The sequence below is a fragment of the Xyrauchen texanus genome, chromosome 42, assembly GCF_025860055.1.
Source record: "Xyrauchen texanus isolate HMW12.3.18 chromosome 42, RBS_HiC_50CHRs, whole genome shotgun sequence".
Classification (NCBI taxonomy): domain Eukaryota; kingdom Metazoa; phylum Chordata; class Actinopteri; order Cypriniformes; family Catostomidae; genus Xyrauchen; species Xyrauchen texanus.
Window position 1 is genome coordinate 12,353,636 of NC_068317.1, and position 21,465 is coordinate 12,375,100.

The window sequence follows — 21,465 nt, forward strand, 5'->3', positions numbered from 1 at the left end:
TTGCATTATCACAGCAGAAGGGTTGCTCTCATGTCACAATAAGTAAGCAAGAATTTTGCAATTACAGACAGTGAATCTGAGACTTTTATTTGTTCTGTTTGTGTGTCTTATATTTGAGAGGGTTGTCACTCAATGCAGATAAATAAGTAATAAAAATATACCAACGCACTATAGGCTAGTGAAGGACTGGCTTTGGTAAGCTCGGACGTTATCGGTTCTGCTGTCGGTACTGGAGAAATTAAGAAAATACATTCTTTATTGCTATAAAGAGAAAGTTATTTTATCTCGCCAGCCATTTCTATGTATAATAATATGAAACCATTCGTCTGTGATGCAATTTAGCTATTCGCAGTCAGAGAGGGAGAGAGAGAGAGAGAGAGATCTCGCGCACAGCGAGCACAACAAGAGCCCTGCATAATGAGTGACAGAACTAAACATTCAAACATAGCCTGGTTTAGATCTGTGATTATTAGTCTGATTTTATTTTAGATTTCGCCTTCCAAAGATTATAAAAATAATATTTATACATAAGCCGCATTCTGTCTAGCACAACTTCCTTCCCTTCACAGCGGTGCACTGACATTTCTCCCTAAAACTCAAACTTAACGTCAGAATCAGCACGATCGGTGATTGTTGTAAAATGCAGTCTAGCTACTGTTGCTAAATTGTGGGACGCATTTAATAATAAAAAGAGCGCAAGAGATACCGTTCCCAAGGCGGCGCGCGCTCCGAAACACACCGCAAAGAGACAAGCAACGTATAGGCTACTTTGGGTTTCATGCGTCTAAACGATCAACTATACACAAAAATATGTCAAAACGACCGGCTTGGAGATTCACTTAAACACAGTTTATGTCTTAAATGGACGTAGTTATGGAAATAGTTGGGGAGAAAATATGCTGCATCAGGAGCCTATTAGACTCGGTCTTAAAGGAGAAGCTGTCTATTAAACATGTGACGATTGAGCCATTACTGCGAATCAAACAACAAAAGGCAAAGAGAAAATCACTTACAGCTCTTGAATGAATAACTTCTGCATTAATCTATCTATGATAAACTATGCAGTGTTATTTTACAATTGATTACTTTATTAGATTTCTTTTTAGACCACACCTGAACAGTAATGTTAGTAGACCTTCCTGAAATAAAATTATATATATATAACAAAAAGAACCGTTAAGAATACCGTTAAAGTACCGGATCGATAAGCAGTATCGTTAAGATAGTAATACCATTAAAACCTTACCGATACCCATCCCTAGTTATGCCTGTGCTTCTCTTGGATGCTCTGAATATTGGATTACCTGTCTGGATTGCCCCTTAATTAAAGCTGCATTTGGATCTCAACCTTCATGTCTCGGAGCAGTTCGTAACACCTGCTTTGTTTATTTAATATATTTGTTATACATTATTTATACAATATGTTTTTACATTATACATTTTTAATTTTAAGTGTACAAGTGCAGATTGGTCAAGTGTTCAATAAATGTATTTGTTGAGAAATGTTGTCTATCTTAAGTAATTATTTGTGTTACATTTTATCTTTCAAATAAAAGGTTCAAATAAGAGGTTAAAAACAAGCACATATCGGCCAAAATAAATCGGCAGCATTAATCGGCCATCGGCCGACCCGGATTTCAAAAGATCGGCATCGGCCTGAAAAAACCAATATCGGTCGACCTCTATACATAGATCTAAATATAAATTATGCCAATGTAAATCGGTAATTAAAATAACACGTATTCCATAAATCTGGCCTGTAACTCTAAACATTTTACAGCTTATACTATAGGTTAATATTTCATAGATTAACCAAAGAGGAAAAATCGAATTGATGTAAGATATTTCAGATATATCAGTTTCTCCACTTCTGCTTTTCTGCATTCACTTGAGCTCATTAATATCAGATGCGGCTCAGATTTACCTCAAGCTCTGTGTTAAGAAACTAATGTGTACGAACTGTAAAATGATCCAAGTAAGAATTAGGCTATAAAAATGCACATAGTACTGCAATACAGAACATAGTTGGAAAATATTAAGCAGCTTGAGAAGTGTCCTGTGGTGCCGCATATCATAATCCATCTGTTATTTATGATCTATATAATAAATAAAATCAGTAATGGATGCAATTCATCAAAATTATATTAAACTCACAGACACACTCATGCACACTGACATACACTGTATATATATTTATGGAATGGAATGGAATGGCATTATGGAATATTTGATGACAGACCATTTAAGGTGGTAATGTGGATGTGCAGCGGATGTGCATTATTTTTCAATAATTCAACGTGTTGGAGTCAATTATTCTGGTTATAACACGGTTACCACACCTTAATACATCGTTCAGTTTTATCTCAAGACATTTTCTGGTTTTCATCCCTACTCTTGAGAGTGGAACTACTTTCTTCCACCACAGATTCAGCGTCTTGCTTTGATACAGTCCGAGCCTTCATTATTAGTTTAAAAACATCACTTTAGAACTAGCAACGGAGGATAGTGAGGCTTGCGCTGCTTTACTGGAGCACTTACTGAAGTATTAAGGTAGTGCATTTGTACGTGTGTATGTGTGAGTTTGTTTTTGAGGGATCGAAAGAGATAAACTCATAAAATGAGAGATCGCTTCGGGGATTACCTTTTTTGTTGCAGCTCTCGTCAGAAGTGCAAGGGTTTTTCCCACAGATATTTCAGATAATATAAACCTGTTGTATTGATCAAGTGTATCTAGCTTTGATACAGCATAATCCTTCATTGCTAGTTCAAAAACGTCACTTTAGAACTAGCAACGGAGGATGCGCTGCTTTTCGGCAGTAAAACGTTAGTAAGTGTGTGTGTGTGTGTGTGTGTGTGTGTGTGTGTGTGTGTGTGAGGGTTAGGTTTAGGGGTAGGGTTAGGTTTAGAGGATAGAATCTATAGTTTATACAGTATAAAAATCATTATGTCTATGGAGAGTCCTCATAAGGATTGCTACACCAACGTGTGTGTGTGTGCACGCGCACTATTACCTGTTTAAAGTGGCTCTCATCAGGAATAGCATCGCTTCAAAGTGCTAAAGTGTAAGTTTAAGTCTCAGCAGCAGCGATTGTAGCCATTCTTGTATATAGCTTTTCTATTGCTAAACAACTGTTTACAATCCCAGTGAGTGCAGGGGAGATAAGGGAGCGCGAGGGCTCTTTTGAACTAAAATGTTGTATATTTTAGACATTGTTTGATGTTTTTAACTGATTTACTTGAACCAATGTCTTTGTTTTAATTGGTTATTTTGTTGTGGTAACATGTAGGGCTCTTTGAAATAACTGAAATAATTTGGCGAAGAGATATGTAACCGTTATGTGGTCAAGACCTGGAACTACTTCATAGCCATGCGTTTACTTAAAAAAGGTCTGTCAACCAATCAGAATCAAGCAGTTAACAGACCCTTGGTATAAATAATATAATTTAATATAATAATAATACTACTACTAATAATAATATATATATATATATATATATATATATATATATATATATATATATATATATATATATATATATATATATAAATAGGCTTAATGGGATATTTGTACTTTAAAAACAAAATTGAACTGCAAACCCCAGTGCTATTTAAAATTAACTAGTGCAGGTAGTTTAAATTGATTAAAAACTGTGATATTTTTTAAGAAATGGTGATAGTCACTTGCACTCATACTTATATGTAAATTCTAACCTGAAAATGGTCTATCTTTAACATTTATTATTCCTATCTATCTTCCTTATCCTGAAAGTAAAAATACTGTAGATATAAATTGCTCTCCATCTTTCTCCAACAGTCTCCCAGCAACCAGGCGTGCAAGGCTACGTTGACCCTTGCAGCACCATGACAATGGCCTTAGCCCCTGCCTACTCAGGTCAGCCCACCCCAGCCCATATGATGAGCTTGTACCCACCGCCCCCTTCCTACTGCAATCATCCTCCACCTTCATACGACCAGGTCTTCAAGACAGCCGAGAAAAAGAACCACAATGAATCATCGCAATGAAAGAGGCCACAAGAACAGTCCACATGAACTAGAAAGCGACCACACCACTAAAAAGAAGCTCTGACAGTTTCCAGTAGCTTTAAGTGGGTCTCAAGAAACTGTTTTCTTTTTAATTTACTTGTTGTAAGTTTGTCATATATCACTTGATAGGTGCACTACAGAGGGGCAACAAAGAAAACTTATACTTGAAAGTGGGATTTTAAAAAACGAATGAAGAAATTGGCTTCTCTACTTAACAAAGGTTTGAAGAACCTGTCAGAATGTGAAGTTCAGAAGAGAAATGGAAGCGCTTCAACTCTCTTTGAAAAAGCGTGTATTCTCATACACAGTGTGTGAGACACTCTCTTGCTTTACCAGTGGCAAGTAAACCTTGGAAGGTAGTTACAAAAAGAAAAACATGCTGAGACGCCAGGTGTAAGCAATCCATTGTCCTTTGGAAAATAGCTGCTCCCACGGCGACAGATGGGATGCCATGGAAACCAATGAGCAGATTAATGCATGACATCAATTCAGTCACCCTGTGATGTCATAGACCCATAAAGCAGGGAGTTGCAAACTGTAGACACTGACACAGATACTAATGCCAAATCAGTCTTGCATGTATCTAAGCCAGTGAATATCATTCAATCATGAACATGACAGGTCATGGAACAGTTTATTCATGCTACCTAACCTTCAAAACAGAAACAGTTGCTTTGATCACATCAAATGGTTTAATGGGTCAAGACTCTCTGCACTGGGTAAATGGGACGGAACTAATTGGTTTCTTAGTTGTGTTCAAAATTACCCCCGAAAAAATGTGAAATAGAAGATGAACTCGTGAGGAGGGAGTCTATTAAAGCCATGTTAACCGTTCCTGTTACAGCAAGAGAAAGAAAATGTATTAATGTCTTTCATTACACTCATAGAGCCCTGATGTTGTCAATGGGTTATAAAAACAATTGCACATTTTGGGTTAAATGTCTTGTTATGAGCTAAATCCTGTTAATTGCCCTTTGTGAGTTTTTTGTGAACTGTTGGAATTTCTTTGTACAAATTAAAAATGTCCTTCATGACAGATTTTATTGAAATGGGTTTTCTGAGAAATCCCACCTGTGTCTGTGAAATTCAAATTATAAATGAAATTTAAATGTAGGCCTGCTTTATTTCTACATACTTACAGCATTTTCACACTTTGCTCATTTGGAGCATTTGTTTTGGTACCTGGTGTATTTTTTCCCCTTTGTTTGGTTCATTTAGGCATATATGAACACAACAATTGCACTCGGATTTGCAATAAAACAATCGGCCCAAGACCACCTTGATGAAGTACACTTAGTCCAATTTCATATGAACGCTGGAACGGTTCACTCGTGGTAAGAATGCAATCCGATCGGCAGACCAATGAACCGACTACTATTCCTATGATAACAACGAGTATACATGATGGACCTTTGGAGAAGGAATCTATGGGTTAGCACATCACAACTCTCCATTAAATGCTGGAAACTTTTTTTGGTGGCTATATATTAGATATGATTGCATGATTACTAAAATTGTTATAGGTAATGTAGAGGTAATTTATCAGTGTGATCGCTTCTGTGTTTGTGGCACAACAAGTAGGAAAACTTGGTGGCGTTAACAACTTTTTCACAGATAAAAACAAGAAAGAAAATGCATGAAATCCCACGAGTTTTCATTTTAAACATCTTTACGTGGCTTCAATCTTTATAATGCACTATTTAATGCAGAAATTATGCAAAATGAACTATTGATGGATGAAAATAACAATGATAGAAATGTTTTCAACTCTCATCCTTCTGAGTGATGGATAAGGTTTATTTGTAAGAGCAACCTCAAATTGCAATTCTCATTCTGTACCATATGGCAGCATTTTGCATTACCGTGATATAATCATTACTCGAAAATGTGTACTTATTGACATTTCTACCAGTATATTGCCCACATATTCCACTATGAGCTAAACCCCTGAACAGCACTCAAACATTCTGACCTATGAAGGGACGGTTTTCTTACATGCACTGATATGTAATAAAGAACTGGATTGCTCATGACGTCCTATCTGTGAAGCCACTGCGCCGCCATATTGCTATGTCCAAACATTCCAATGTGCCTATTGACTTAATAGGAAATGATCTAATTTCATAGATTAAACATTAATCATTCAATCACCGATTTTATATCTGAAATCTGCATGTACATTCCTTCAACGCAAATGTCCTACACATGTAATTATTTATTTATATAAAGACAGGAATTTTAAGGTAAGATGCAAACAGACATTTTCAGACTTATTTATTGTGATAATTGAAGTGTTTGTTCAGAGTTGCTTGTTTAATGTTTTCATCAAAAAGTGCCTTTTTCTCACATCAAATAATTGATGTGAGAAATATTATACTGGTGGCTCATATTAGCTTATCACAGCCCATTCGTTTCGCGGCCGATACACCGGCCCGCTCAATTCTCCCGATGGCCAGTCTGCTCCTGATCCACTGCAGTCTGCAAATTATCCATAATGAGCAAATAAAAAATGTAACATGTTTGTCAAAATGTGACTGTCGTATCCGCAGGTCAGAGATGGTGAAACATGGGTGTTTTAGCCTGTCAGTCGTTGATGCTCAATGAGAGTTTGAGCATATCAAGATGGCCGCTCGAACACTTATGGTGGCTTCACCTTCTGCAGGCACCCTTGCATCAGTGATCCAGTTCTATACATATATCAGTGCTTACATGTGACTTTTAGAAACACATTTTGGTCAGTGTCGAAATGCTGCCTTGTAAAAGCAAACCAAACCAATGAGTAAATGCAAAACTGGAACCATTTTAGACCCAAATCAAATAAACCAAAGGTCTGAAAACACCCTTATTCAGCATGTTATTGAAACAGAACTAAGTTAGATCATTTGAAATACGAGTTACTGTATAGTTGAGTGTTTTGCCTACTGAATTCTTACATTTATATATTGGATTTTGCTTGCTGGTTTAACATTTTGACTGTAACTTAATGTTGTGACCTTGAGTAGACTGTGCCTTTGGGAGTAGAATTGCATCAGGCTTTTTTGACACAAAAATTACCACAACACTAATTAGGAGAGAATCACAAAATTAGGAGAGAATCACAAAATTAGGAGAGAGACTGGACTTTTTGCCCAATCATGCAAGTATGTGAAGCTGAAAAAGCAAGAGCTCCCCATTGGAGACTTAATATCTACTGAAACTGTTAGGTGACCATAAATAGATCCTGTTATATTTAAAGTTCATTGGAGAAAACATGTTGAAAATGATGCTTTTTGTAGTTGTGGATATTCTTAATGGTTTAATTTATTTAATCTGCTTGCTAAACTATGCAAAGGAGAAATGGTGTCTGTTTGCTAAATGTTATAATTGAATTGTTAAGATTAGGGTTAGTGTGACTCATTGTTTGAGTCATGGTTGGAAAGATGTTAAATAACAGGATAGGTTCTAACATTACACATTATATATAGGGTGTCAAGGACAGCTGTGAAATTTGATGGTGCCAAACATCTTATGCATCTCAAGCCTCAAGAGACAAATTAATAATTATGCAGCCCTAGTAAGATGTGTGAGCTGTCACTTTGATGTTGGACATGTAAAAATGTGTGAAGATGTGACAATTTTGTTTAGTATTTGCACTGTTATCTACACCATCATGGACACATCAACAACCATGTCATAGTGAAAACCTTTTAACAGTTGTTCATGAACTGTAGTAATAAAGTACACCTCTGTTTGAGACTTTTGTTTTACCTTCAACAAATCCGATTTACTGCATTGCCTATGTTTATATAGATTTGTTTATTGGAGAGTTATTTTTGTCAGGCACAGAAGCAGCACATTTCTAAAGAGTTTAGTTATAGTAGTAGCAACCCCAAAAATCTGAATTTGACAAAATTTGGTACATATCCTCAGATTGCCCTGGCGTCCATACCTACCAAATTTCATTAAGTTTGGAAATTGCATTGAGAAGATACGGTACAATTATCCAGTATGGGCCACACCGAAAACTTTCAAATTTGCAATGTAATTATTAAAACATTTGCAAAATAACATTGTCAAGAGGACCTCTAGATGATACACACCAAATTTTTGTGCATATTGGACCTATGGCCTGTGACCTCAGGGTACTGGCAGTTTTAACACTGCAGTGAAAGGTGAAAACATTTGGATTCTAAGTAACATACAAGCCATATAAGCCAGTATTAAATTACTGGAGACATATATCAGTGAGTATAAGAGTGTTTCTTAAAGAAAACCGTAACATCATATGTACTCCTTGTAAAGACACTTACCTGCTGAAAGAGTTGGACGTAATATTCAGGTTACCAACACACTTTGAAACACTAAGCCAAATAAGTTTTCTTCTAATGTTTTGAATTAATTCACTCAAAGAATTGTACCTGCTTAAAGCGTTATTTCATTTCATATGCTGTCTGCATTGTTTCAGCACCTCATTTGGTAAAGGAATTATGCAAATCTGGTAATGGCAACTGAATCGGTTCTCTGAAATACTGTGTCACGTGTCTGGATATATGTCTGGTTATATCGCTCTTTTCCATCATTTGATGAATTATTACGGTAATGATAAATGAAAAGAATTGCTGTAAATATGACAATTACTTTATTTAAATATGCATTGTGCAGCACAATACCAGCACAGACTGCACATGTTTTAACTGGATTGCAACTGTTTAGTGAATTCGTCAATTCAAACCCTGTGAAAAAACTTAAAACAAAGGAAAAGGAAAATGGTAGCTATAACTTACAGTACACAGTACATATTCTGCTGTATTCATAGATACAGTATATTCAGACATGTTCATTTTTTACCGGTTCCAAAAAGCCCAGTTTATTGCAACATTCTTAACACAGTTTGCCTCAGAAAAATTTCAACAGAACAGGTCATTCTTTCAGGTACAACTGATTCTTTCTTTTATTGAGACATGTACTGTACCAATGGCGACTGGAACGAAACACTTGGACACAGAGCATACAAAACAACAATATTTTACCTAAAGGCACACATACACTGGCACATTCACATTCCAACATAAACACGTGTTGCCATCCTCATGCAAAGACAACATAGACAGGTCCTGGACAAGTAAACCACTTTCACATGGGCACAAACGTCCCAGTGCATGACAGAAACAATCGAATCGATGCAGATGCCAGGTTTTTTAGCAGAACATTATGACATAAAACCGTGTCCTAACCAGACAAGCGAGATCATTTATTTTTCAATAACTTAAGTTTCTTTTTCTTCGGCATCATGGTGGGTTGCTCAACTCACTATTAAATCTCACTGGTCCAAAATCAAGCTCCAGATTACAACAAATAAACCTAAGTTTCTACTGATCGGCTGTGATTCTGCCGCATCTCACAGCATTTTTGTGTTCTTGCTTGTCGCTGGAATTGTCACGTTGCACCTGGTTAGGACACGATGGAAGATGTTAAAACAGAAATTAAAAATCTAATCTTTGCATAAAATAGTCCAAATGAAAATACAACAACAACATGTGGATAAAGACTATTAGCTACAAAAACAGAACGCGACAGCAATGTTTGAAGTTATAGGCTGAAGTTTGGATTTTTTTGCGTCTGTTCTGATGAGGAAGAAATTATTTTGTCTTCTTCATGTTAAAGGGTCATTCCAGGGCAAAGTAATCATACCACCAAATGTGCACTGAAAGCATGTAAAGCTCCAGATAAAGGAGTAAGAGTCTATGCTTCCAAACGCACAGGTCAAAGTTCAAAAGCAGGGAAGCAGGAAGCCTCAGGCTGGATTAGATCTGAGAGATAATGGATGGCTCCGGCCATACCTACAACCAAGAGTTAAAAAGCATTGTTAGATTTGGTTTTGCAGACAGAGAGATTTGCAAGATCTTTACAAAGCAATAGTTGTATTACTTAAGGCTGTAAGAACGTACTACACGACCATTATTATAGTTACAACCTACAAATTCAAAGCAATACCTCAATAGCACTTTTCAGTTTTTTATTATATTGTTATTTTTTTTTTCATTCATATTTTCCATAGCGATTTAATGAAATCCTTCATAAAAGCATTTTAAGCCGTGAACAAAACCAACCAGCTCTGGGGTAAATCACAACATTGCAAAGTTTGAAGCAAAAACATTTATTTTATTTTATTATATGTAAGGTATAAGACATAACATGTGCGTAACATATTTAATAAAGGAATGAGCAACAATCCCATTTTGCATTGTGAATGATGCAATCAAATTGAAAACATTGTAAAAATCTAAAACTACTGATTTAAAGTTGCTGATTACAACTATAAAAACAATATATTTTCATTTTATTACAAAATATTCTATATATACAGATAAAAGTAGTTTGACAGTGTAGGGAAATCTACTTGATTGCATAATTCACAGTGTGTCATGGAAGTAGGCGGTTGCTGCAAAGCTCTTTTGGCACGTTTATTTGGCCGTGATACTCTTAATTTGGTTCTCTGCAGCATCATGGGTAGTGTAGTTATTCACAATACAGTAAATTCCACAAATAAATGCATTTTATTTATAAACGAAGTTGAAATAATGCAGACTAATAGCTTCAGTAGAAGCATATATCATTGATTAACAACCTCGGAGCTCACAGTAGGTCTGTTTTAAAAGCTTTATAAGTTGGTGTTAAAAATCTATTCTACAGAAATAAAATGAATGGATTTTTTCTTTCGGAACCAGACTGTTGTGCTCCATTGTTAGAATGTTACTCTTAAATTCATAGCAACTATTCTCACCTAGAATGATATTATGCGTTACATACAGAAATATAAATAGATGCATATTCTTGTTAAAACTACTTGTTTTGTCAGTGAAAATACATTTTAATGATCATTTAGATTGAATAAATTACATGTCCTGTAAATGTGTTTGTGGGTTCGCTTCGCAATTCTATGGGAAGAAATTTGTTCTCAGATGCGAGCTAAATCTGGGGGACATTTGGAGATCTCCTCATTGGAATTTAATCATAAAAATAAATAAATAAAACAACAAAAAAAATGATAATACTACATGAATTATTTTTGGGTCTGGGTTAAGTTTAGCCTATTAGCATTTTAATTAGCTTTATATAAACACAACAGAAGTCTAGCTATACAGCATGTCATCATTTAGGTTTGAAATCAGGTTTCTCCAGGGCGACTGCACTGTAATTAGTACAAGGCAAATGGCTATGGATGCAAGCATCTGCTAAATGACAGCTTGTTTATGCTAATTATTCATATGATGATGAAGATGATATTTAACATTTCTTACATCCCTACACATAGATAACAGATGGAACATTTGACAAATAAATACATTTTAAAAATACGGTTTGATCTACTTCTGAAACTAGGGGTATTAACATTAACTCCCTTTTAATAAAAATAAAATAAAAAAAAAAATGCAAAAAAAATTAGTTGACATGATCAAAGACACCATTTTGAAAAATGCCTTTATTGTCAGCTGAAAAGACCACACCATGTGAAAAAATGTGGAAGCCTAACATATGCATTGTAAATGACTAGTGAATTATAAACTAGCCAGCAATCTAAATTACTGTTACTGGTACAGTGATACAATGTTGTATCAGTGTTGTGGAAATGCTCTGTGTGGGAGTTGGGAAAAGGTCCATATCTAACAACCTGCTACAAAGAAAGTGGCGGGAGATGCCAACCGACCAATCAGAGTGTGACTTTAATAAGACTTGGAGTGCAGGAAGTGGGTTACCATGACAACAACAAGGTAAAGCTTGGTAAGGCTGGCAGTTAATTTGGGCACAGGCTGGAATGGTGACAACAGTGTCTGTGGAGAGTTGAATTTCTTCATAAAGCCTCAGAGATTCAGTTCAATGTGAGGACATTAGAGAGAAGACAGGAAATAATGGGGACAGAGATAGCCGAATCAGGATTGGGAAATGTTGCAAGACGGATGCAACTCGCATTGCTTACTTGAGCATCCTAGCTCAATACTCCAACATATTCTGGCTTCAGCTGCATCTTTACTGAACCAACGCTGTAAAAAATGCTTTACAAAGTTTTAGATGCAAGTCAAGTAGCCAAAGAAAATCCCAGTCTTAGCAGAGCAAAATATATTTAAAACTATTAATGGTTTATTAATTTTTTTTTAGAAGACTAAATATATTATATATTGTACATTATATAAACTGAAGTCAATCATATCGTAAATCATTGTGGCTTTTCTTGTAACACTCTGTGCAACAGGCCTTCATTACAAAAGCATGGTCATTAGTTGCTGGATACTGGGTAGTGTACACAGTACACAGCAGCTACACAACAGAAGGATTAGAGCAATCTCTGTCTTATTTCCCCCCAGAGATTGACAGACATTGATTACGTCTAAATGGGAGATACTACTTCAAAGTTGAAAACAGACTGGGAAGCCTTCGTGTATTTGGTCTTTTCTCGAGTAAACAAAACCTTGTTACAACTGAGGACAACCGCCTAGCTTTAGTAGACCTCTGTATATGCAGAGATGTTCATTTCATTGATTTAATAATTATGTGTAAAGTGGAAATGTGAAGATAATTCATAAGCTGTTTGAGGGTATTTTATCAGTGAGACATGACAATTGGTTTTACCTTCAAAAAGAGAGTAAGGCCGATCAGGAATACGGCAGCCATGGGTTCCATAGTCTAGACACCATTCAGCAAACTAAAAAAAAATATAAATAGATGACACCATTAGAAAATGTGACATTTAGGGCACAAAATGCAAGCTTGTCCAGGACCTGTCTGTTGTCTTTGCATGAGGATGGCAACACGTGTTTATGTTGGAATGTGAATGTTCCGAATTTCTAACTTTTTTAATTATCACATCGGCTGATAAATTATCCACTTTGGCGATTTGTTTCTTGAGGGCGCCGAGAAAACGCCTGCTTGCATGTGAAGTGACTGAGACATGTAAACGACCAGTCACGGTTTGTTCTGTTGTTACGTGCCATCGTGTTAATAAAATAATAGACCAGTGTGCAACACAGTGTCATTTAAACAGTCCACATATCAGAGCGGCGTTTGAGCTCATAATGTTAAAGTGCTCGCCTGTTTCTTTGTCCCTCTCTCTCCTCAACAGTTCCCATTTAACAGTCTTGTCTAATGATAAAAAGGCAAATATCAATCAAATATAAATCTTCCTCTGAAGCATGTATTCTAACAGTCTCTCAACATTTCCATGTAACTTTTCTAATGATAAATGGCAAATATAATAAAGCTTCTATTAAATACCCTCTGCAAATACGCAGATATTTCGTTTAAACAGATGTCAATGACAAACCTCGCGAAAACCCAGTGTTTTCTTCCAGTCGAGCGCTCATCTAATATCTTCCTCTGAAACGAGTATTCTATCAGCCAGAATCCAAAACTTCAGGATCAGAATCAAAAGTTCCTCTGATTCACAAATCATTATGACAATCCAAGCAGGCGATCCAGACCGTTTAAACTGTCAGGAAATTGCTGCTGCTCACACTATATATTTACAATGGATATAAAAAGTCTACACACCACTGTTAAAACAGCAGGTTTTTGTGATCATATCAGACTTTTAGCACCTTTTAATGTAAAAATTACAACCTATGCAATGCCACTGAAAACCAAAGTGACACATTTCAGAGAAAAACTTAGAATAACTTCACTGCATAAGTGTGCACACACTTTTATAATTGGGTATGTGGCTGTGTTCAGAATAGGGCAGCAACTAATGATTAATTTGATAATCGATTAATCTAATGATTATTAGAGAGAGAGAGGAACTTTCTCGCCAGCTCCCAGACGTGCTGTCACCCACCTAAAGGATTATTAGGAACACCTGTTCAATTTCTCATTAATGCAATTATCTAATCAACCAATCACATGGCAGTTGCTTCAATGCATTTAGGGGTGTGGTCCTGGTCAAGACAATCTCCTGAACTCCAAACTGAATGTCAGAATGGGAAAGAAAGGTGATTTAAGCAATTTTGAGTGTGGCATGGTTGTTGGTGCCAGACGGGCCAGTCTGAGTATTTCACAATCTGCTCAGTTACTGAGATTTTCACGCACAACCATTTCTAGGGTTTACAAAGAATGGTGTGAAAAGGGAAAAACATCCAGTATGCAGCAGTCCTGTGGGCGAAAATGCCTTGTTGATGCTAGAGGTCAGAGGAGAATGGGCCGACTGATTCAAGCTGATAGAAGAGCAACTTTGCCTGAAATAACCACTCGTTACAACCGAGGTATGCAGCAAAGCATTTGTGAAACCACAACACGCACAACCTTGAGGCGGATGGGCTACAACAGCAGAAGACCCCACCAGGTACCACTCATCTCCACTACAAATAGGAAAAAGAGGCTACAATTTGCAGAGCTCACCAAAATTGGACAGTTGAAGACTGGAAAAATGTTGCCTGGTCTGATGAGTCTCGATTTCTGTTGAGACATTCAGATGGTAGAGTCAGAATTTGGCGTAAACAGAATGAGAACATGGATCCATCATGCCTTGTTACCACTGTGCAGGCTGGTGTGGTGGTGTAATGGTGTGGGGCAGGGGTTCTCAACTGGTCCCACCCTGGGACCCACATTTTCCCATGGTCATTAAGTCGCAACCCACTTTTTTAGAATTCAACCAACAAAATTTATTTGAAAACACTCATATATCATCTTTTTAAAAACATAACCCTACATACATGCATATATTATCCCGTGCAACGTGCATATCAGAGCATATTAATAAGTAACTGGACCCTGACAACCGCATGTACAAAAGTTAATTAAATAAATAAGGCCACATAACAAGATATTTTTACTCTATTCAGAGAAAATTAATAAGAAACTAAGGAGGACCATGACAACTGCATGTACAAAAGTGAATAAAATCAATGTCAAAATCTCTCAAAATAAATAAGGCCACAAAACAAGATACTTGTTTGGAGCAAGACGCTGTCAGACACTTTTGTGATGCCCTCAGCTCCTGGAGACGTCTTTGAAAAAACTCCACCGGCTTGTCTTTCGATGCGGGATGTTTGGTTTCTAAATGGCGCTTCAGTTTGGACGGTTTCATGCTCTCATTGGCAAGCACTTCACTACAAAGCACACACTGGGGTTTCTGTCCCTTTTTATCCTCAATGTACGAAAATCCATTTTTTTAAATAGTCTGGGTCATATTTGCGCTTCGCCATCTCGAATCTGAATGTCAAAACAACGTAAAGACAGGATGGTTACCATGGCGATGGTTAAACTACCACACGTATCTGACGAATGCCTGTCAAAATAAACCTTTTTTCAAAATAAAAGACCAATCAAACATGAGACGCACATTACATTTTTTTTTTTTTTTTTTGACCAGCTTACCGAGACCCACCCAAAACAGGTCTGCAACCCACTTTTGGGTCGCGACCCACCAGTTGAGAACCCCTGGTGTGGGGGATGTTTTCTTGGCACACTTTAGGCCCCTTAGTGCCAACTGGGCATCGTTTAAATGCCACGGCCTACCTGAGCATTGTTTCTGACCATGTCCATCCCTTTATGGCCACCGTGTACCCATCCTCTGATGGCTACTTCCAGCAGGATAATGCTCCATGTCACAAAGCTCGAATCATTTCAAATTGGTTTCTTGAACATGACAATGAGTTCACTGTACTAAAATGGCCCCCACAGTCACCAGATCTCAACCCAATAGAGCATCTTTGGGATGTGGTGGAACAGGAGCTTAGTGCCCTGGATGTGCATCCCACAAATCTCCATCAACTGCCAGATGCTATCCTATCAATATGGGCCAACATTTCTAAAGAATGCTTTCAGCACCTTGTTGAATCAGTGCCACGTAGAATTAAGGCAGTTCTGAAGGCGAAAGGGGTCAAACACAGTATTAGTATGGTGTTCCTAATAATCCTTTAGGTGAGTTTATATATATATATATATATATATATATATATATATATATATATATATATATATATATATATATATACACACACATATATATATATACACATACATAGGCAATAAAAAAAAATAAACGTATCGGTCAACCACTAATATATACACACACACACACACACACACACACACACACACACCGATCAGCCACAACATTAAAAACCACCTACCTAATATTGTATTGGTCCCCCTTATGCTGCCAAAACAGCACCAACCTGATTCTGAGATGCTAATATTCTCACCACAAATGTAGAGAGTGGTTATCTTGAGTTACTGCGAGTACTGTGGATGGAAATGTCTTGTTGATGAGAGAGGTCAACAGAGAATGGCCAGACTGGTTTGAACTTACAAAGTCTACAGTAACTCAGATAACCGCTCTGTACAACTGTGGTGAGAATAATATCATCTCAGAATAGCAGGTTGGCGCTATTTTGGCGGCACAAGGGGGATCTACACAATATTAGTCAGGTGGTTTTACTGCTGTGGCTGATTGGGGTATATATATATATATATATATATATATATATATATATATATATATATATATATATATATATATAAATATCAAGACAATTTAAATGTGACTATTTGCATTGTCAATTATAATTCTTATCTATTTTGATTTTGGGGTGAAATACAGCTGGGACATGTTCTTAACAGTTTTTGAGACATCCACTGAAAAGATCATCACTTTGAAATAAAAACTGCATCTTAATATAAAACTAAAGCATTGTAAAATTAAATTATAACCAGTGAGGTTTATGTCCTGTTGTCTATGCAAATCCATAATCTCCACAGTTTCTCTTCATCACATCGCAAAATAAAAACATGAGCGACGGCAGTGAGTCAATTGTTTTGACAGGCCAATTTCAATCACCTTTTCATTACAGCCTGAGAAACCTTTTTACTCAAACTGTTACATTTTCCACCAGCCGGAGTTATTCACTATTTCACGAAGGCAATGTAGAGGCCACTTTAGTCACGGAGGACAAAATGAGAGATTGTGTCTAGCGGCGTTGGTTAATCTGGACTGGAAAATGAAAAGGTCAGAGTGGTAGCACGAGAACAGCGGAGCAATAAGGTTTTCATTACTTTCGCAAGATGTCCGGGCCGATACAGACATCAATCTCACTGAAAAGTCGGCTAGGGCCGCACTATGGTTATCAGTGATCAGAAATATATTTTGCCCGCACGTTAGTAATGGCTAAAACGATTATTAACAGAACAGTTGACCCCGGAGTACTAGTTCAGAGTCAGTAATGTACTTCAGTTCTGTAAAAAGTTAAGCATTATCCTGTATTTTTTCAATGCTTATAAATCAGAATTGATAAAAATGGTTAATAAAAAAATACTAAATATAAAAACTATACACAAAAAAAAATAGTACAAAAGTATTTTATTTTAAATGATATTAGCATAATAGTTTCCAATACTGATAACGATATGAATGTAATTATTAGCATAACAAAGTTGAATTGTATAATTAACATGCAAAACTATATTGTATCCCAGCATGATTTGAGAAATTATAAGGATATCTCCTTTTGTACACAGGAGTTAACATGTCACAAATTTGCTTATGTGAATAGTGACCTAGAAATAGTGCAGAATCTTAAATATTTAGTTTTCATCTTGTGTCACAACATTTGGGTTTAATTTTTTCAAAAACCTAAAACTTTGGATATTTCCAGGTTTAAATTACTGTAGATTTTAAATCTATCCTTTTTAATGAGTTCTCAGACTTTTGGCCCCTGCTGTATCTCCTGTATATAAAGTAATGTGTGCTGTAAAGGGGCATACGGACAAGCAGTCATGTGACTTTATCTATTGAAGTGCTGTTTCCATGACGTCAGGTTTAATAATACGGTTCATTGGCTCTAAACAGCAGGTGGCGTCTGTAGTGAACAAAGATGGAGCGCACTGCAGAGTGATGTATGCTCCCTAAATGAGCTAAATGTGTAAACATGTAAAAGCACCTTTTAGTAGGTGCCCAATGTAGATTTGATTTGTAATTTTTGTTCGTTTTAAAAGGAATAGTTCAAACAAAAATGTATAATTTGCTCAAAAAGGACACACACAAATAAAAACAAAAGTGATTGAATGGCTTCAGAAAACTTGGAATATAGCACACGAGTCATCTCAATTGATTTTGATTAATTTGATTATTGTTTTTATGGTGGGTTTTTTAATCCTTTTTGGATATTGACAGACTTTTGACAACTATTCCTTTAACAAGCTAGCTAATCAAAAAAGTGTGGAAAAGTATCATCACAGGTTGAAAATATTTTATCAACAGTTTCTACAGTAGGATTAATCACCTTGCAGGCACGATACAGATACTTCTTATCCTGTGTGATGTGGTAGAGGGAAAGAAAGGCGTATCCGTTCCCAGCAGTGCCGTGGCAGATGCCGTACCCTTTCCTCAGTAAACCTCTCTGCCAGACCACCTCTCCACATTCAACAGCATCTTTCAGGTACTTATCATCCTTGAACACCTGACCATAAAAACACACTTTTACAATTACAAAAACACAATTACTAGTTCTACTTCCTGTTGGTGTTGCCGCAGACTCAGTGATTCAGAATCAATACAGAATGTCAAACCGTAGTCAGTAATTACAGTCCAATTAAATAATTATAGTGAAGCTTACAGACTGTGCCCTTGGATGTACACCACCACATTTTTCTATTATTAATATTTACCGCATTTTACTATTTATTTTACAATTCAGGTCAATAAATTGAAATAGCACAAATGGAAGTATTGGAATGTCATATTTATTATATATTATATTATATAATTATATAATAATAGTAATATTTAATATTATATAATCATATAATAATAATAATTGTTATTATATCATAATAATCATAATGTTTTCATAAATATAAAACACGCTGATTTCTCTTTTTTTCTACTTTTTAACTGGTAGCAGTCATGTGACTTTATCTATTAGAGTGCTGTTTCCATGACGTATTTTCACTATTATAAACATTTTGTGTGTGTCTGCAGTGTATATGATAAACTCAGCAGCCCTCGGTCTGACCACCATCGCATCACAACTAACCTTATATATTGAGAGGTCTGCAGAGGTACTGTATAATAATTTGGTCCACATACATTCATACAGCTGAAATAACCTAAATTTGTTTCACATATTTTAGTGCATTAGGTAGAGTTCCACTCAACACGCCGGTCCTGGCATCTGGTGTCATTTATCAGAGCTGCAATGCTAACCACGCTGGAAGAAAAAATCAGTTTCCAAATACAACATATGCTAAATTTTCCCTTCCAGCCCAGAGGCTACCCACTCAGACAGAGATAAAGAGAGAGAGAGAAACGGCCAATCTGTCATGCTACAGAGATTGGGGCAGAGAAAAATTAACCCATAAGAACTGTGCTGACACTTTTACACAATAAACTTCTTTATATTTCTTTTAAACTCTTTTACACACTGAATTATGCCATAATAAAGAAGTTACACTTTTATTAAATATTGTATTTGTTTAAAAAAAAAAAGTGCTGTTGTTTCATAGAAAGACTTGGATCTCTAAATAACCACTAGATGTCACTGCAGGATGATTTATGTTGAAGGAGAGACGGAGAAAAAAAATAGCAAATAACTAGAAACTCTGTGACCTGAAGAACATCATCAGCACAGGAGACAGAGAAAAAGAGAAAAGACAGATCCTTTGCCATTTAGTGCTTCCTTTAAGAAAAATAGTGATTTTGTTGGAGTGAGCAGTCACTGAAAGCTATTTTTTTTAAATGGCAGATTTATTGCTTATAAAAAAAATATAAGAGATGGTTTTATTTACTTCTATCCATCATATATTATTACCACACCCAATCCAGCATTTCCATTTCTATGGCTACATTCAAACAATTCCAAATCTATTAAATTACAGTTGTATGACATTTTTTAAGAAAAAAGGTACACATTTACAAAGTAGCTTATTGAATGTTTCCAGTGCTATGAGAAAGGATGGTTTAGGTGGGCACATTTGACTGACACACCTCTCAGCTCCATTGCTGTGTGCGCAATATAATGTGACAAATGTAGCATTCTGTGATCGCTACTAATTGGAAAATTAAGCTAATTACTTGAAAAGCTACACTATTGTAAAAATAGCTGAGCTGCTTTACGATGTTCAGTATGAATTGTAGTTAGTTACTCCCCAACAATGGACAAGTATGGAACATTTACAAACAAGAATGAGAACAGTATCTGAAATACAGAACACACAAACATTAATCTAACAATTCTATGCATATACATGCAATATACATATACTGTATATGTTTTCAAGATGCATTGTGTAAATGCAAAATGTAAAGATTTGTAAATTTTTCCCTGTGTATGAGTTTAAGAAGTGGTAAGAATGTGTGTAAAGTGATGATGTCTCCAGATTGTGTGGGATGACAGTACAGCTTGTGTGTTTGACACTCACTGTATGAGCCATGATAAGCATATGCACCACCCCAGGTGCTCCATGACACCAGTGTACCAGTCTGTCTGTCTCGTTGCTCAGGGATGATGGGTAATTGCCAGAGCGGAACTTCTTGTGCCGCAAATAATCGACACTGGGCCGGACCAGCTCATTCAAAACATCCTGATTTATTTTAGCACTGGGCTGCAAAGTAAAGAAAGTGAGAACTTAAAATTGTGTGGGAATTTTCATTGAAATACTTTCTCTTATCCCAGTTTAATATGCAGAAACACCTATACAGTAAACAATTTAAAGGTTCATTTCCCACAAAATTGTAAACAGTTGTCACTCCAGCATTTTTAATATTGCTCTTTTTGTTTGAGCAACCCAGCCAGCCCGACACATCAACAATGACTCAACCAATAGCTAGAGTGTGGGGCAGGACAACCTGTAAGTCCAACAAAAAGTTGTTTGAAAGCAATGTTTACAGTAACTTTGCAATTCTGTTTGGTGGCGCAAGTGGCGCAAAATGACACGCTTCACCTTTAAGTTTACATACAGTACAGCAAATCAAAGCTCTAGTTATGAAATGCACAAATTTACGTCAAAAGCCAGATATTTATTTGATAACCTTCAGAATAGCATCATCAAACCTGCAGCAAGACACACATTTAAACGCAGCCCATTTCTGTTAAGACCCAGACACATAAATATTTATTATACCTACCTTGCAAATTCTCATTCATAGTGACCACTTACAACAGTTAAAGACGTAGTGATGTGTCAAAGTGAATTTAAAGATGTTAGGCTTGATAAACCACTGAAGGCTTCCACAGAGCTACAAGACCTACTGCTGTTAGGGCAAATTAAAGAGAGGGCGGCATTTTAGCAGGCAGAGTGTCTGTGATATTCCAGCTCGGCTTGAAAACCAGTGGACTCGTCACATTTCACAAATGTGCTACTTCCACTGCTGGTGTTACCAATTTATGTTAATAGGAAAAAATATGAAGGTTTTCTGCTGGTTTTATACTTGTTAAATGGTACAATTTGAA

General features: G+C 36.3%; 2 protein-coding genes across 2 annotated transcripts in view; one reads left to right on the plus strand and one right to left on the minus strand.

The window, feature by feature from the left end:
• LOC127635279 (vesicular, overexpressed in cancer, prosurvival protein 1-like) overlaps positions 1–7,778 on the plus strand; it is a 106,023-nt gene extending 98,245 nt beyond the window's left edge. Inside the window, exon 5 of the mRNA XM_052115189.1 lies at positions 3,816–7,778. Within this exon, the coding sequence (XP_051971149.1) occupies positions 3,816–4,024 (209 nt within the window). The 3' untranslated portion in view covers positions 4,025–7,778. The remainder of the gene's footprint in view (positions 1–3,815) is intronic.
• A 946-nt stretch (positions 7,779–8,724) lies between these two features.
• Positions 8,725–21,465, minus strand: part of LOC127635277 (lanC-like protein 2) — a 72,889-nt gene continuing 60,148 nt past the window's right edge. The window contains exons 7-10 of the mRNA XM_052115185.1: positions 20,435–20,617; positions 18,298–18,474; positions 12,653–12,725; positions 8,725–9,864 (exon numbers count right to left, since the gene is read on the minus strand). Coding sequence (XP_051971145.1) covers positions 9,788–9,864; positions 12,653–12,725; positions 18,298–18,474; positions 20,435–20,617 — 510 coding nt within the window. The 3' untranslated portion in view covers positions 8,725–9,787. The remainder of the gene's footprint in view (positions 9,865–12,652; positions 12,726–18,297; positions 18,475–20,434; positions 20,618–21,465) is intronic.